At 45.9% G+C, this 19,163-nt stretch overlaps 1 protein-coding gene across 3 annotated transcripts in view; it reads right to left on the reverse strand.

Moving 5' to 3' along the window:
* mob2a (MOB kinase activator 2a) overlaps nucleotides 1-19,163 on the reverse strand; it is a 65,522-nt gene that overhangs the window by 17,293 nt on the left and 29,066 nt on the right. Inside the window, exon 1 of one of the 3 annotated variants that reach the window (XM_080475102.1) lies at nucleotides 17,200-17,692. The exons of the other annotated variants lie outside the window; for them this stretch is intronic. Coding sequence (XP_080331228.1) covers nucleotides 17,200-17,237 — 38 coding nt within the window. The 5' untranslated portion in view covers nucleotides 17,238-17,692. Of the gene's footprint in view, nucleotides 1-17,199; nucleotides 17,693-19,163 lie in introns of those variants that run through there. 3 annotated transcript variants of the gene reach the window in all.

A 19,163-nucleotide genomic window follows, 5' to 3' on the forward strand; every position in this document is an offset into this window, starting at 1 on the left:
GGACTGCAGATGGAAACTAGCTACGGCTAAAATCTGGTAGGAAGCATAGTCTCTTTAAGATGAATGTTTTTGTACATGGTCCCTGAAAAATAAACTCAATAAATAAAAAATAAAACAATAAGCTTGTGCAATAGGCAAAATGTGCGACGTTGACGCTTTCAAATATTTAAAAAAAAAAAAAAAAACACAAGCTGCAGAGTGGACGCTGGCAAGAACACAGTAATCTATGGAATCTGTAGATCTGTGTGCGCCGCTGAGAGCGAGTGGTCGTGTGACTGAGATAACAGACTGAGGGTTTTGTGCACGCGGGGGAAAGATTAAGCGTGTGGAAAAGTGCATTTTTCAGACACGGTAATGGTCCATGCAGGAATACTTATTTATATCTAAAAGAAAAGAAGAAAAAGAAAAAAAAAAAAAGATGGACAGAGCGTCAGACGGGCGCCGCTCTGCACCGTCATCCAGCATGACTGACGGTGTTCCGGCACGCCACACTGGACTGGAGCCTGGTGGGTGGAGATGGACGAGCGGGAGGCCCAGTAAGGGCGCTTGTTGTACTGGCGCTGAGCGAATAGGGGGAAAGTGAGAGCAGAATGGAGCACTGCCTGTTCCCCTGGTGCTATTTATAGCATCAGCCTGCCTGGCCTTGGTCATAAAGAATAACAAAAAAAAAAACAGTGCAAAGAGAGGGAGGGGTGGAGGAACATGTAGTGTGTGTGTACAAATACGTGAGTCAAAGCACACACAGCCAGATGTGGGGGTGTTTTGTGGCGGGGACTGATATAAAAGCTCAATTGTACAAAGCAAGACTGTGTAGAAAAGGTAAAAGAAACAAGATTACAAAAACATCTTTTTCTTCTTCCATTTGTACATTTTTCTATACATCTCAGTGTGAAACGGCAAGAAATGCTGAAAATGCAGTTTTCATGTTGGGCCACTAGTGACTGCCGTTTGTTTTTGTACTGAAACCAAACACGTGCGAAGAGAATCCTATTCTATAAACATTAACAATGGGAGTACACAGACACACATGGACAAGGAAGTTGGATTGTTATTACAGCGACTGTCACCTATAAAACCACCAAGTCCCAGGAGAAGATGGACTGGGACTCATGACACATTGTTGTTACTCTCACAGAACAACAACTATTTCCTACGGCCGTGCTGCGTGAAATCAATTTATCTGGCCTCCATACTACTATATCCAACTGAGAAGTCAGGGCACTGCGGCAGATTGGTGGAAAAACTGAACAAGGGAGAGAGAAAACCAGCCACATTCACACATTGTGAAAACTTCTGTCAAACTGGAAAAACAGCTTTTTGGTATTTATAAAAAAATGTGGGAACTTATTTTGGAAGAATAATTATATCCAACTTATTTTGCACTACTCGTATAAAAAGACACGCAGAAGTAAAGCAGTTTTGATTGGGCAGATGTTTTAACTTGTTTTTCCATGTTCTTTTGTGAAATTGATTTGCCATCACCTATATAAACACAAATACACCTGAAATGGTGGCCTCCCTTCAAATGTGTGTGAAAAGAAACTTCCAGAGAGCATCGACGTCACGTACATTTTGTTATCCGGAGTTTCGTCAGACATTTTTACTCTCATGAACAAACTATTCAGATGTTTTCACAGGATCAAATGGACGGGAGGGGGTTAACGTGTGTCGCTGAGGCTCGTCATCAGAGGATATAAATTAGCAGGAAAGCTCCGATAACATAGATCTGCAGTGCGATGAGTGCAAATGTTACAACTCCTCAAGACGGGAGCCAAGTTTCTGAGTCTTGTCACTTGCTGACATCAGCGGCGCGTTTACGTGGGGAATGCAAGTCGTTCTTCTCTGACGCACTCGATCTCCAGTTCAGATAGTCTAGGTGCTTTGGAAATGTGACTAAATTTAACCAACTGATAGGAGTCGCTTGCGGGGGTTGCTGAGCTAGTGACGGCAAAATGGAAAATCCTCATCCATCACCAACCCCAGTGTCATGCAAAGGCAGGGTTGTGTGTTCGGTTACAGTCTTGTGCCGCTGTGACAGTGGTTACATGTACGCCTGAGAAAACAGGGTGTCGCTGTAATGGAAATCCCATGCTCAGGGAACTTTCCATTAATTTGCTCCTAACTATTGGATCCGTGCGGTCACTGAAAATAGAAAACATCCATTCAAGATCACTGGAGCTTGGCCTGGGCTTCTGGAGTTGTAGCTAAATTTACCTGGACAAAGTGCCCGAGTGATTCAAGCGTGGATATTAAAGAGCAGGTGGTGTTTAACCTAAAAATGGACGATTCTTCCATTAGACGGGCCGCAGGCAGTCACACCTGCATGGCGGTTTGTCTGGTTATGCGAGGAGGTGGAGACAAGAGGTGAAGCCATTGAGCTGCAACAAGTCCGACCTTCTTTATACAACGTCTGACGTTCACGGAAACTAACGGCTGCATTCCTTTGTCTGGCAGTCTGAGGGTTTTACCCTTTATTTTTTTTCTCCACTGACGTCAGGGCTACTTTTCCTTCCAATGAGCTGACAAAGACAGAGCATCAGGCGTTCGCTGCCCATTTTCACCAAACCAGATGTTCCCTTCAGAAGCGTATGACTGGTGCTACGTGCGCTCAGCTGTTCACAGTGAGTCCAACTCAAGACAATGACCAAGTTTAAACCTGCTTTTCTCTGAGACACTCGGTTATCTGTGGGCGACCCTCACTTAGTGCTACAAATAAAATAGAAAACCAACGTTACATAAAATGCTCTGGAGAAAATTAAGGATTTTTTTTTTTTATTAAATGTTTTTTTACCCATAAGTAACAATGGCACACTGGACGTCAAATATGTAAACCACATCCAAAGCCAACATCTGCTGGGATCGAAAACAAAATAATTATTTACAAAGAATGCGATGCATTAAAAAGTTAAAGGTTACAAATGTAGTTTGTGGCAACACTGACCTTATTGACATTGACAGTCATGAATCTGTTTAGCTTTCTTTTGATAAAAGGAAAGGGATGACAATAAGTAAGATAAGCGCAGCAATAACTGATCCGGCCCAGTGATAAGTAAAACGAGCACTGTGGTCAAAGAAAAAAAATTCGACAGATTCACATCATCACATCATTGACGTCATAGGGCACGAGTTACGAGGCGCTGCCAAGTTGAGTGACTTGTCATTTCGACACGTTCAAAGAACAAGGAAGTTTGCAGCTAGTAATTAAATTAATGATTAAAGTTTTAGCAAAACGGCGGGCAAACGCCATTTGTTAGTGGAGGCGAACATTTGGGAGAAAAATGTGTTGGACTCGGCGCTGAGAGATTGATGGCTGGACCAACAGGTTGAGTCTGAAAGTCGCTGGACATTCCACACATTTAAGACAAAGAAAACACAGATTTCAGGCCAGCGGCGCATGAGTCACAACCAGAGCAGATGCGCCTTGGGCCCTGGCAACAGCCCAGTCCAGGACCCTGCCAGAGCCAGAACTCCCCCCCCCCACCAAACGGCCAATCCGAGCCGCGATCCGGATGACCGATGGTTCAGGCACCCAACCACGTGCAGACCCAAATGAAGAAATACACGCTCCAAGTCACTCCGCAAGAGCTGTTGGCATTGCATTCTGGGAGTGTGGGACTGTGTAGTGTGTTTAGGTAAGGTCTTAGCCAGTGAAAACACAGCAGACTGAAGGTCTTTGGAGTCAGTGGGTTTTTTCTATAGGACCTGATAAAGGTCAGCAGGGCCAGAACACTGAACCCAGCGACCTTGGTTGTGTTATCAAATTCCTAAAGCAAACAAAACAGAGTTTATTTTTGTAGGACTGGCCACAAAAATATAAATGCGACCAAAAATAAATAAATTTGGTCATCACCTAAAGAGGAAAAAAAAAAAAGGATCGTAGAAAGACAACCTTCGATAAATACGTGTTCATACGTGAAAAATACTGACAATACGAGTGTTAACAAGCCTTCTACAGGCACCTTCAGGGTGCATGTCTGCGCAAAAAAAAGAAAAGAAATTCAATCGGTGCATGAATAGACAGCTTCAAACTTGCTAAAGTTGCAGAAGCTTCACTGTCGATCTAGAAGCAGCCGCCTGCAGAGACTTCATGAATCCTTTCATTTCTCTATAAAACACACTCACGCCTACCTCCGTCAGATTGGCATCTGCACGGAGCATAAAGCGCCAACTCTTTTATTAGCGTGCTTATGCAACTGCCGATATGAAGTGCATTGCAGCATACATATTAAAAGTAATTAAAAAAGACATTTCAAAGTGAATCCAACCAATTTCTGAAACCTGTATTATGATTCACTTGTTCTCTCCTTCCCACATGTACGGCATTTCTCACTTTGCTTGTTCCACTCTCTTCCTTGTTTTCCCTTTGCTCTGCATTCCTGTCGGGGAAGGGCTGCATGCAAAGACATGTTGCCGCTCTCTGCACACAGCCTGGCTGAACAAAAGGAGACACGAGCAGCGCGGAGCAGTGAGAGCAACACAAAGAGTGAACGAAAAGAGGTTAAGTATGAGAGATCTGATAAGATTTCGGTTTTAATCCGACGGGGCTTTTCTTGTTGAGGTACAGGCCCTCGCTTCATGAGCGAGCATATCATGCTCCATTTAACAGCAGCTATGGGATCATACCTGTATGGCTATTTGATGTGGCATCCTTAATCCAATTAGGAGTCAAGTTGAGTCACATTTTCAAACGTGTCGGCAAACTTTGTCACACTGAGGTGATTTCAATAAGGGAAAATGTAGAAAAGGCTTTTTTTAAAATTCTTTAGAAAGACAGGAAGCCATGTGCTCAGTTGTTTATAGCTGATGAAAGGAGGGCTTTGGCAAAAAAGATTAAAGAAAATTAGAAAGAGCAGATTCAGAAATGTATTATTCTCACTATGGGTGCCACATGGATCATGTCAGGAAGAACGAGGCTGAGTGAACCGACGACGAGGTGAAAAAGATAAGAAATTAGGCATCTGTCGAGGTTGGAAGCACCGGGGAAGTAATAAACAGCTGAAAAAGGGATCGTAAAAGAAAGCCAAACACAACTTTGGACGAGAGGAGGAGAGAGAGAACGCTTGGATCGGTGTGGGAGGTTGTCACAGCATGCCCTGGACGCCCGCCGCACTCCTCCTCCCTACATTCCTCCGCGAGGGAGAGTCTCTATCCATCCCATATTTCGCCATTTTGGAGGCCAAACACCTGTCAGTCAAGTGTAAGAGTTCTGAAAATATAAAGTAGGTATGCACCTCTTTGTCAAGTGCAAGGTCCCCTATGATATGAGATTCAACGGGCTGACGGGGGTGAAAGGTCAGGGATTAATGATCCAGGTGCAGGAGACGCAGGGGAGGAAGGTGACCTGCAGAGTGACCTGCGATGCAGGTGTTCAGGACGCAGTCGCAATGTGGCTACACCCTCACGCCTGCCGGTAACGCAATGGAAAGTGATGAGCTCGGTTCTTTTTTGTTTCTTCCCGTTAACAAACAAGTTACTGCTGCTCTGTCAGTGTCGTGAAAATAATCAGCTGACACAAAGTGAAGCAGGGAGCAAATATTAGCCGCCACAAGTGGAGAGAGGTAAACCTGAAGACCGGAGAGAATGTGTGTACAGCTTGTAACTGTCTGTAAAGGGCCAATAAAGATTTATGAGAGGTGTGTGTGTGCGTGCGTGTGTGTGCGTGATAAAACTGAGAAAGAAAGAAAAAACATAAAACATCTGAGAATGTCTACAACTTACACAACCCCACAAATCGGACTGCATCCTGGCTAATCTTTAAAAAAAAAAAAAAAAAAAAGTAGTAGTAGTATGTGTTTTTTTTGCTGGGAAGAGCATGATGACCTTGGCACCGATTCTTGGACACACACACACAAACTAAACCCACTAATTTTCCCAAAACCCCAGATAAAATTCTTAACATTTCTGAACGGAACGAAAACATTACCTGCAGATTAGAGCTGCACAACAACATGTGGGCTGCTCTGCCATGAGAGCCCGGTGTGTGGAAGAGGAACATTCCTGGTTTTATGCACAGATATGACTCAGGTGTGGGATCAGCACTGCCCTCTGCTGGCAGAAAATGTAGGTGTGCAGAAAATATCATTTCAGGTGAGCTGCATAGAAAGCTGGACAGAGGATTTTTCTTCCTCGGCTTGGAAAAGCCTCCTCAGTGCAGACATTGAGTGAAACTTACACAACCTCTCAGCTAGACTGAGCATTCCATCCCACTTTTCCACCCCAGCATTTATAGGGTGTGGATGCTCAGATGTGTGTGTTTGTGACACAGACGCCTGTATCCTTCAAAGGCCGTAAAAAAACTTAATGAGAGTTTTCTTTTCCACTACTGTTGGAGTTGAATTAGATGGCTGTAAGAGAATGGCAAGAGTTGGGGGGGGGGTTAATAGTTTCTGGTAAAACAACTAAACAGGGATATGCAAATTTAGAGGGCCAGTGTGTGAGGCAAAGCGTATAGGTATAAGCAGTGCGGTCAGACAAGAGGGGCTCTGTGCATGTGTGTGTGTGTGTGTGCTGAATGAGGTGGAGGGAGCTGGATGGAGAAGAAACAGCATCATGGAAAAGGGTGAGGGCAGCGCCTCTGTTTGCACAGGATGTACGTGTGCAGGGTGGAGCTTGATGGGAAAGAGCAGGCGGCTGCAGGCCGAACAGAGCGCTCTTTTCATGGTGTGAAAGGAGAGAAAAATTAATAAGCACAAAACAAAACGAGCTGCATTTATTGAGCACATGGCGCCTTGGCTGCATAAAGAAGGTGAAACACTCCCAGGACAACCTTTTCAAGTGAAGACGCAAAGCTTTTTTTTTTTTTTTTAGGTGTCCGTTTACGGCAACAGTGAATCGGAGCCGCTGAAAACACAACGTTTTGAAAATGGGTTTCAAGGTGGAAGCTTTCGAAAGCACTCTTGACATTGTTAGGGTTAGGGTATGATAATGCAGCTTTCTAGAAATACTAGAGTGTGGATGTCTGTCTATTCACCATTGTATTGTTCTCTGTTCATGTTTTTAATCACAAAAACAACCAACAGGACCAACTTGTGGCCCAGCATAAAAACTACATCGTTTCCATATCAACGGACATCTTTTTCAAAACGTTGCCTTGTAAACTTAAACACTTCTGAAATGAAAATGCTAGAACGATGCCTTTTTCTTGAAATGTTGGTCTTAAAGGGGCCATATTATCCAGCTTTTCAACACTTTCACATGGTCTTGTTGGTCCAAAAAGATTGTATTCAAAGTTTATTGCCCCAAATCCAGCTTCTCCTTGATTTTCCCCCATTTGAATATTGGATCACAGGAGCTGCATTCAGAATCTGCTGTGTCTGTGTGAGCTGGACTGGCTCCGCCCACACATCTTGGATAGAGGAGGAAGTACTTCATCTCGTGGTGCCATGAGCCAGAGCAGAGCTGTCTAATTGTGGGAGGAGTCAAAGGGAGGAGCCTACCTTGATTGGGATTGGCTAAACCCCCGATGACACTATATAGGGTTTGATTTCTGATTGGCTGGTTGGAGCAACACACTTTTTAAAACCTGAAACAGGCCAGCGAGAGAGAGGACAGACTGTCTTCACTTCTGGGGTATCGTTCCAGGTATGGGGACGATTATTATTGCTGGAAAACCTTCAGAAAGTGAATTTTGCATAATATGAGCTCTTTAAAGGGTAAAACAACACTCCTTTCAAAAGCGCAGTCCAGATGTTACTTCTGCTCACAAGCGTAGAGCAATCAAAGAAAAGCATATAAATCTGCAGAGGGACTGCTACCGAGTCTTAAAAGCAAATGATTCAGCGATAACGCGGAGGGTGTGGGGCCTCTAGCAAAGTTTGGGTGGTTTTTCTGCATTTCTATTCCAACGTTGTGCATGCCTGCCCTGATCCAGCTCATTACCTCCTAAGTGAGGACATTTAGTCACAGATTTCAGATTGAGGGGAATGTAGACGCATGTAACCTTATATCGCTTCCGAGAACAGACCTACACCACCCAACAGAGGTTACGGAACACACACAATGATTTTTAAGGAGGGGGTTTAATGGGTGTTCAGAAGCCAAACTACCCGCCTGTTGTCGAAGAGGGTGTTCGTCTACATGCTCTACATGTCACGTCTCACACAGAGCGTAAGACATTTTCCGTGACAGCAGTGTGAAAAATGCTGACAATTCGAACAACATAAAAATCTAATTGACTGAGCTGCATCCCCAAGGGCGAGCTGCACGTCGGTCGGCTCGGGTAACGATTTAAAAACTGGCTGATAACATCGACACACTGCCATGTGCGTTACTCTGAGCAGACATCAGCATGCGTGCTGCGTGTATTACATAACCCGGCATTCCCTCCACCTGTGAGATAGAAACAACAATAAGCAGATATGAGACAAAGAACAGGGGGTCCTGGGGGTGGGTGGGGGTCACCTCCATCCGTCTCTCTGGCATGCTGCCATTCGATTTAACATTTCACTTCACTGCTGAGAACATGGGACAACTGGAGCTGCTGACTGTGAACAAAGTGATCAGATTCATACTGATTGACTGCCTGCCCCAATAACACACCACCGAAGAAACCTTGTGGCGGTTTTACCAAATCCTATCAGGAGGCGCACAAGGCTTTGCCTGCTATGAGGTCCAAATAAGACGGTCAAAGGATTCGAGTGCTGTGTTCACAATGGTCAGACACAGACGGGGTCCACACAGTTTCTTTGGCCCCGTTTACACGACGATGTGTTCAAGTGAAAACGCAGAACTTTTGTTGAACTTTGGGGATCCGTTTACACGACTGAAAACGCAACCTTTTGGAAAATTCAGCCAAGGTGGAACTTCTCGAAAATGCTCCGACTCGGTTGTCGTGCAAATGGGACAAAACGCAACTTTCCGGGGCCCATTTCCGTGGTGACGGCAAAAACATTGCTACTGCGCATGCATATCACGGCCGTACTAAATAGTTCTTCTGCACATGCTCAGTAGATGGACAATAACCACAATGTTTTCCTCCAGAGTGTCATGACTCCCAGTCCAGATTCTCCTGGGAATTTGTCGTTTCAAGCCGAGATTCACTCGTCTGAACAATCTAACCAACATATTCTGCATGTCAACACATCTGATTGTTACGATACAGCCTGACTTCCAAGACAACGGGTCAGATTTAGATTCATCACTTTAACGTTACTTTTAAGGTGTGAATGTGAGAGTGTCGTTGGGTGTACCCTGCTTTATTAAAAAATAAAGAGGAGGATAAACAAAACCTGGATGAATGAAGATAATCTGACTTACAGCACAAGACTGCCACCCAATGTAACAAACGTGGCATTACCTCAATCCCACATGCTTATATTCCAAACTGAATATCATAATAAAGGGAATTGTTATTACATTTATTCATGTCCTCAGAATCAACTCTTTCAATGCATCACTCACATCCTCTGTTGACCATTAGTGCTGCAAACGACGTGGGCGTTGGAGACAGAATCCAACCATGTGGGATTTTCTCAGACAATGTCCTCTACAAATGTGAGCGTGAGAACATTACATATCCACCAGTTTGTGTTTTTGCAGTTATTTCAGTATCCTTAAAAACCAGCCACCTCACATCAGTCGCTGCTCGGGCGAAGGAGGAGAGCAGGGACATTATCAGAACAGTACAGCCAGTACCTCTCCACAATTAAATTACTCACTGCTTCAGTTCACACGGCATGAAAACTAGACAATTCAATAGCCCATTCTTTCTCCATGAATCAGTAATTAATTGTGGATGTGACTACAAACAAGCAACGGCAAAGAACAAAAAAAAAAAAAAAAAAGCTTCCTCAGAATTCAAAGATTGTTCCTTTGCTGAAAAATTCAGACATAAGCAAGAAAACATTACACAACCGAACTCCCAGATGACTAGACGAGATCGCTCCACCACCTGATAGCGGAGGAAACTCTGCTCCATTGTGTGCGTTTGATTAACTTGGAGAGTGATGAAGGCACGGGAAGCAGTCACGCCCAGGCACATGCAAAGAGGTGAGGACAGGCGAGTGAGTGACGGAGGTGAAAAGATTAAGGGGCTTGGAACCAAAGTGGTGGTGAACACGGGCGAGTCCGTGGTCCCTGTGGGATGCCGTGCTGTGTGAGTCTCTTTAACTCTCTTTAACCTCTAATCGGCTTAGAGGTGTACAGACTAAGTTAATGCAAGACTGTGTTCGTGGAACCGGAGAGGAAGTCTCATCGCTCCGAGGAGGACACTGGGAAGGAAGGCGAGCTCGCCTGAACCACCGGCGACATCCACCCGTAACAACAACAACAACAACAACAGGGACACCAAACAGCAGCAGCAGCTCAAAAACAAAAGGCAGCAACGGTTTGCTTAACTACAGAGCGCGGTTACATCACACACGAGCTGAGATCAGCAGTTTTTTTCGGATCCGGCAATGAGCGACGACAATAATGTAAAGGTGTCAGAGTGTGTAAATCTCTGGAGGTTAATCAGGGGGGAAACGGTGAGCAAAGGCGTGGCGATGCTACATCATGTTGGTGGTGTGACAGGGAGGTAGCCACAGCACATTGGGGCCGCATGTACACAACATCATTTCAAGTGAAAATGCATCGTTTTTGCACCACCATTGTTGTTATTGACCAGCTACTTGCACATGAGCAGAATATCTGTCAGTACAGCCGCGGTGTGATGCGCAGTAGTAGCGTTTCCACCATTTACACACTGACGGAGCCCGAGCGTTTTCAGACGTTCACATGACGATGCAGTCGGATCATTTTTGTAAAGTTACACCTTGGGAGTCGTTTTCAGAAATGTGCATTATCAGGGGCTCCAATCGTCGTCATCTTGTAAACGGACACCAAAAAGGCAACGGAAGTTCTGCATTTGCACTTTAAAACGTCGCGTAAGCGGGGCCGAGGACTGAGGAGGAGAGAAGATAAAAGACAAAAATGAGCAGCAAATGTTATGGAAATTCCTGAGCCGACCACCCATGTTTTCCCTCCTCTGGAGCATTACTGGGATGACAGTGAAACCTCAGTGAAGGCCTCAGCCAGGGAGTCACATTTACAGTACACCTTCTGTTGGCTTGCAGACCGTCCAAAGAAACTACTGAGTCATGCAAATGGACACTGAAAGAACTTTTAAATGCACATACAGTGCAACATCTACTCCTCTCCTCTTGGAAAACCATTCCTCTCAACACATGTGGAGCCAAACACAATGCAGGCCCGACATCCACAGATGGTACGTCAATGCGGAAGAGAGGGAAGTGGGCGGAGGCAGCTGCCGCCGGAATAACAATGGCAAAATAAAGGAGAGATGGACAAAAAGGACACACAAGAGAGGTCAGATCAATACATGTCCCGGATGTAGAGACACTTGCGACCCTTCGTTTCACTGACGAGTGCTGATGATAGCGTCTTCTTCCGGTCTCCACAGATCCTGCGTTAACGGATGAGATCTGATGAGACCAAAATAATCTGATCCGTTTATGAGCCAATGAGATCACTGGCTCCTAGAGCCGAGGACCTGTGTATGTTTCTTAGTACATCTCTACACCTATTACTATTATATTGTATTTATTTTGATTGCTCCAAGCACTGAGGCTGCACTGAAAATATCTTTGGTAACAAATAAAGTGGTAAAGTTCTATCAAGTCTTTACTGACTAAAAACTACAGACAAGGTCAAATCCTACCTAATTACTGGATGGAGTACAACACCAAAGGAAATGGGCACACAGTATTGCCAGACCCTTTAGAAAGCATGTTTTCGGTTGTTTCCATACACACTTTTTAGTTTACATCAGACTCGTGTTAAAAAAAAAAGAAACATTTCTGCCTTCTGTTCTGTTTTGTTTTCGCTGGCATAAAACCGACTGGCACTGCTGCATCTGGAAGATATTTGTTAACGCAAGTTGATGCTGCGCAGTAATCTTTAAGTGGTGATACTAAAAAGTCAAATTCTACTGTGATTTATCATCGAATCCTAAATGTAATTGAGCCTGGTAGCTGGCAGGCAGGCACGCAGAAGACTTCCAGTGGTACAAAAGGGCATTTGAGGTCCGTCCTCATTTGGCCGAGAACCTGCAAAGTTCTCAAAGTGATTGTAATAAATGTTATGAATGCTGCCTCAGAACATGCCGCAGTCAGCACTCTGCAGCATCGCTCCAGAGCCACGCGCTCACCGCTGCAACTCTGATTAAATATAGGCCCACACGGATGGAGTTCAGCAAGCGTGTGGGACTCACGACTCAAGGTGACGTAAGCGAGATCCAGCTGCACTCTTTAATATCACAATCTGCACTTTGAAAAACGCTGGCGTTCTGGAGGCTACTTATAACCTCCTTTGCCTTCCTCTCTCACTCTGTCCTCGGTAACAGCGCCATGTCAGATGGTAGATAGCTGAAATAAATGATGGGGGCACAAGCTTCCAGAAGCACTGCAGCGCGGAGATAATTACACGACCATGCAGGCAAGAGTGTGTGCGTGAGGAAACTTTACCTACTCACCACCATCTTTCTCAGTTTAATTAGGCAACCCAGACCACCCCTCCCCTCTCCTCTCACCCTAGCTTGGGATAAGTCTGATAAACAGGAAGTGAGGCGCCCAGGCACTTCCTGGCTCCCTTCATTCGGGCCTCTCGTTTCCCCAGAGGTTGAATGGGCAAAAGCGACGGGCTGCCGCAGCGACCACGACCACTTTCTCTGCCACCTTCACAGCACACACAAAAGCCCCCGGGTGTGTCGTTTCGGTCGTGGATTCGGTCTAACCCTTTTCCTGCCACCTGACCGACCTTCCAACTAAAAGAAAAACAAATGAAAGCATTAAGCAGGTGCCCAATGGGCCACCACACAGCTGTAACACGTCTTTTCCCTGCGAACAGGACACCTGCTGCCACACACAGGCAACCAATCGCTCAGCTGTGAAGAACCGATTCAGTGTCTTTGCAGTTTACTTTAAGTTTCACTCCTGCAGACATTTCAGCTCAGGGAAGTTGTTTAATTAACGGGAAGATCAGGCGCCGCTCTTTTTATTCGACTGTGAGCCTGACTGCGGCTGTGCTGACTTGGGAGGATCTAAATGCGGAGGTGAGGTTAGTGCAAGGCCATCTCTTTTGCCTCCCCCTGAGCCAGCAGAACAGAGGACACACACACACACACACACACACACACACACACACACACACACACACACACACACACACACACACACACACACACACACACACACACACACACACACACACACACACACACACACACACACACACACACACACACACACACACACACACACACACACACACACACACACACACACACACACACACACACACACACACACACACACACACACACACACACACACACACACACACACACACACACACACAGTGTTATGCAACTGGCCTCGTGTGTGAGGTCTGCCCTCTGCAGCGACTCCGCGGCAGGTGACAGTCGAGAAGGACGGTCGGTAAATTCAAGCAAGACCGAGGGGCCTTGCCTCGTGTGCTGTGACTGACCCAGCAGAGTCTGACGTAGGACATGCCGAGTAAAGCGAGACATCTCTGACAGGGCGCTTTACGGGGAGACAGAGTGGGAGCTGGTTTCAAAAAGTTGCGCTTTAAGAGCACCGCTGTCATATAAACAAACACCCAAAAGTCAATGAAAGTTTTGCAGTTTCACTTGCAAATGAGGTTTATGATGCATTAAGACTCGGAGGGGGCATGTCCGAGTAGCTTAGATTAAATGTTTATTAGATAGTTGCCGATGAAATTAAAACAAAATTCTGAACTCAAAATACATGCCTCATTTGTTTGACTAGAGTTGTATACAACAAACACAATTTGGGCTGCATGGTGGAGACCTGATTACACAGTATGACGGAAAAGCAAATATTAATAGAAAGAACATCTTCCTAGAATAAGGTCCTCATTAGACCATCAATTCCTTCATTTAAAATTAAAGAGCTGAACTTGCAGTTTGGTTTTTCTGTCCCAAGCTATTTTTTTTCTACAGCCAGAATGACAAATCAGCTCTACTGTACAGCACAGTCACCACAGGAAATCATGTCATCCAATACCTCCAGGCAAAGCTTTTAATAGACCCTGGTTTAAGGAGATTTCTGTGTAATAAGTCATTGCCATGTGCAGTGTGACCAAACTCTCCTGAAAGATTTGCGCACTGATTTGATCGGGACCTGTCTGGCTGAGGAGGAGGGATTGCAGGGGTTCATCTGTGGAGAACGGCGTTGCGCATCTCAGCCTGGCCAAAGATAGCCTAATGAGACACACATGGCAGCCAGCAGAGCCCGCTCTGCGAGAACAACACACAGTGCGACGACACACTCGGAGCTATTGTTCGACACCACACAGTGTAAAGTTTACTCACTGATCCGCTGCAAGCGCTCGCACATACGAGGCTGAATGTGGCTGTTTTCCAGCAACATGTCAACAACAATATATCTTCTGGATACATTACACTCCATAACCGAGGGGGAAAATAGGGACAATTTCCCCCAGTAATACAGCACACGTGTATGGAGGAGAGATTGCCAAATCTTAAAGTCTTTAACATGCCTGTAGACTGGAGCTGGATGAAAACCTGACCCAAGATTCAACCCCGAATGCAGCAGTTGTCTCGGGACTGCTGGAGGAGGTCCTGGAAAATCGATCTCGTGTGTGTGTGTGTGTGTGTGTGTGTGTGTGTGTGTGTGTGTGTGTGTGTATGGAAATGAGTTCACACGTGACGATGCACATCACCAGAGAGAACTCTCAATGGGCTGACAAGGCTGAAAGTCCATCTGAAAGACACTGTGCAAATAATTTTGCCAAGAGGCCACATGATAAACTCAGTCTGAGCAGAACTGTAGTAATCTTCCTGTGTGACCCCCCCGGGTCTGCCACCAGTTGCACATGGAAATACTTCAATGAATTAATTACTGAGGTACCAAACTGAAGTTCAATGGATGTTTAAATGTAGCAGCAGAGTACTCAAGACTCCACGTGAAAGCTCAAAACTTTTGGATTCAGAGTTTTCTTCCCACATGACTCCTCAGTTGAATAATCTCAGAGATGGCAGCATACAAATGGGCAATGCCCAAATCTGATCTAAGAACATATTTTATAGTCTCAATTGTCAATAAAACCAGTAAAAAAAGCTATTTTATGCTTTCTTTTTCACATATAGGCACTGAAAGACGACAGTCATTTCAACTTGGGACTTTTTGTTGTGAGAAGAATATGTTTGGTCTCTAAAGGGAATAGCTGAAACTTAAATCCCAACTAGATTGGTAAATTATGTCAACAAAAACATGAGGAAAACATAGTGGACATCGATTCTACCCACTTCCACAACCATTGAGTATATTCAAGGTCATAAACTAAGAATGCCATAAGGAACATTCTGTTGCAAATTCTAATAAACATTAAATTGAAAATCCATTTTGGTTCCGTTTCTGTTTCCATGTTCCTGTAAGATATCATGAAAGATATTTACAAACAGCTCAAACTACTGCTATAAACAGAAGCTAAATTAGTACGTAAGTAAAAGACTAATGGTCATTTAAAATGACTAATCAACTAAAAACATTTTTTAATTATACCAATGCATTTTCTTGAAAGACGCTGGATAGTCAATGTAAACCTCCAGTACTCGGCTGGTGCAGTCTATTCTCCTCAGACTCACCTCTGTGGAAAGGTCACTGCTGTAGAAACGCATAACACGGAGCCCAAGAAATTAAACTTAATTTTATAGCCTGCGAAGGTACACTATTCAGCTGTCCTGTTCTAAACAGGATGATGGACATCGGAGTTGGCCCGTGTCTGACGTTCTGCTGGCAGAACTTTCTGTTCCACACAATGCTACTGTTGAAAGCTGAAACACCAGAGCTCGGGAGGCAGAGGGCAGGCCCGAGCCGAGGTCAACGAGGACCCGTTCAGATGGGTGTGCCTCCAAAAACGCACATCAATTAAGGCGCACAACATCACCACCGTGCAATCTGATTGGTTGATGCAGCTGCTGAGGGAAGGGGAATGCTAAAAATAGACCTGACGGCCCATTTCGGCTTAATGAGCCAGTGAGACATCAGTGCACTGGTCCAGGTCCCGCCCCGCCTTGATTGCGGCTGGGGGAGAAATAAACGCAAGTACTTCTGGCACAAGTCCTGCCTTCACAAGGCTTCTGTGTGTGTTTCAGCAAGAGTTTAGCACATGTGGAGCCTCGGATTTACATGACGCGCACACAAACGGCCGGCTGTTCTTCATACTAAGAGTAGCAGCGAAGTGTAAACAAAGTCTTGAATCATGGCGAGGCCTAATCCAATCCAGCTGTGCTGTGTGCGTCTCTATGCTAAGGCTACAATTTTACCCTTACCATAAAAACGCTCCTTTAGGACCAAAAAGTTATATTTAGAGACTTTACAGCACTTAAGTCACGCTCTGACTGGATAAACCCACAACCACAAGCGAGGCGAGCCGGATCCTTGCAGCCAGAGCGCCTAACCTAAATCATCTTGAGCCTCTCTCTCAAGCATAATAAATGGCTAACTGGGTGCCAGTCCCACCGTCAGGTTTTCAAAGCAAGTTGGGACACAGGACAGCTCCGTCAGGCCAAATGGCAAAGTAAATGTTTAAAGAGAGTGAAAAGTCTGTTAAATCTGATGCTCTGCAAAAGGGCAAAAAACTGAAAAGAAAGGGAGGAACAAAAACAACAACACATATCTGACAGTTTCTAAGAGAACATAGTGTCCAGACAGAAGGGGCACATAGCAGGGTGAAGGGAAAAGTTCAGCAAGCTTGACCCATTAACTGCTATTTGGCTGTGATCCATTTCATTGCAAACTAGTCCTAACCAACCATCAAAACAAAGCCAGTAACCAGCTATATCTCATGCTCCTCCTCCTCCTCCTCCTCGGTCACCTATAGGAGGCTGGATGAATGCCATCGCCATCCCTGTGTCCGCAGCTCCCTGCCTCCTCCTCCTCCTCCTCCTCTCACCATTCAAGACACCCCTTGTGTCTGACTACAGCTAAATCTCTGCCTGCTCCAGCAGCGCTGTCCTCAAATGTCTCCCGCGAACCGCGGCACAAAAACAGAGAGCGAACAAACGAGCAACGGAGTGACGAGGCAGGTCAGTGGGAGAGGGCGACGAAAGTCTGAAAATGCAAGTCGCGGAAAGTTAACGACTTGCACAATGTCAACAAACAGACGGCAGGGAAGAGGGAGAGATGGAGGGACTACCTATAGAAGAAGCAGTCGCAGCACACCAGAACCCCCATCCGGCAGGTGATGAAGCAGAGCCCAGGTGACGATGCTCCGACCCGCCGCACCTCCGTCCTCGCTCGCTCCTCTCGGCTACAGGTGCACCCGGATGAAAACTGCTCCCAGCTCCAGCATAGCAGGGATCACGCGTCCGCTTGAACAACCTTCGACTTTTAACGGCGTCGGACGAACTTCGTGCACGCAGGCTGAGAAATCATTCACAAAACCAGACACACTTCTCTGGACACGCTTCTCTTTCTCTCTCCCTTCCAACTACTGCAACTCGGCTGCCTCACTTTCACACTCTTGCTCTCTCTCTACCTACCTCCCTCTCTCCCTCCCTCGCTCGCTCGCTCGCTCTCCCTCGCTCACTCTCTCACTTGCTGGCTCCCACTTGAAAGGCGGGAAGATTAGCTTGGCAAACAGAGTCCCATAAACAAACTGCTGACTGCTGGGCAGTACAGAGTGGACTGCAGGGGAGAGAGACAGCAAGGGACATGGAGAAAGAGAAAGAGAGAGAGAGAGAGAGGAGGAGGAAACAACCCCTGAGAGACAGCAATCTAAACCATCTGTATACATCCTAAACAAGGACTAAACATCCTTATCTCCACCCATCACTCAGACCAAACATGCTCTGTTTGCTAAATCTGACTCTCAGACAAATCCCGGAATATTTAGTGCCGCGAGACGACAACCTCTCCGTTCTTTTGCGTTGCAGGTGACATGCAACCTTTCAGGCAGATGGCTAATAATCAACTTGTGTCAACACCGTGGTGGAGCTAAACGCAGGAATAAGCGCGCAGGACAGGATGTACACGGGCTCATATATATTTTATCCATGACTCTTCATTCACTCAAATGATGCAGAGCTTTGGTGAGGGAGGGGGGAGTGCGGAGGCAAGCCCCCAGGAAGTGAGCCAATCACTGCAGAGTGCTCCGCTTGTACTGTGGGCAAATAAGGTGAAGGGCAAAGTGAGTGATAGGCCTCGTTACATCTCTTTCTCTCTTTCCTGCATCATTAAATGAAAGCAATCACTTCCTTTTGCTCTTTGCCATTCACCTCCTCGCAGATCAAAACACGCTGGAACGAAGCAGAAACCGCAGTGTGCTGATCGATGTGTGCCGCAGGGACTCCACAACACGACAAACACGGGATTAACAGACCGAGAAGAAGGCGTCCGAGTCCGCCGACGTTCAATGTCAAACAGGCTAACTCCACTCAGCTGTTCAGTGACAACAAACCACTGCAGCCTGCCAGGAATAAAAGACGGAGCGAACAGGAGCAGGGGCGACTGTCACCTTCAGAGGATAGCAGTTATGTAACAACTGCAAAGGGGACAGTTTTGCTCCCCCCCCCCCCCCATATAGTTGCTGACTCATCAGAGCAGCACTGAAATGAGTGATGTTTATTAAAAGTAACCTGAACGGGTTGAAATCCTCACCTAACCTGCAGGACGAGACACAAGCTGAACCCTCTCTGCTACTCCTTCGCTTCTAGTTTTTGTTTTCAAATTGACAAAGAAGAACTGCAGCAGCCCAGCAAGCCTTCTTCTACATCCACTGACGTCATCCCTCCAGCATCTTCTCCTCATCCTCCTCTTCCTCCTGCTGCTCCCCAGCAGACCGTCACCAGGAGCTCCAGCTAACAGGCCTCCCGCCTTCACTGTGTAATTACCTCATCCCTCACCTGCACACACACCGTCAAAGCAGGGTATGACACGCGACTCCCTCACGTACACCTAATGATCACAGAGGTGGGTTGTTACACACACTTTCTTTTTATTCCCTTTTATTTTTTATTTCACTGCACCTGCTTCCTAAGTGGAAACAAAAGGGCAGGAAGAGGGTGTATGCAGTGATAACACCGTTCTTGCATTTTCAACCCTGTGATGGAGCGAGCCATGCGGCCAAGCTTTGGCACCCACGACCTCCCTTTGTGCTGC

This window comes from Lipophrys pholis, assembly GCF_963383615.2.
Source record: "Lipophrys pholis genome assembly, chromosome: 11".
Taxonomy (NCBI): Eukaryota; Metazoa; Chordata; class Actinopteri; order Blenniiformes; family Blenniidae; genus Lipophrys; species Lipophrys pholis.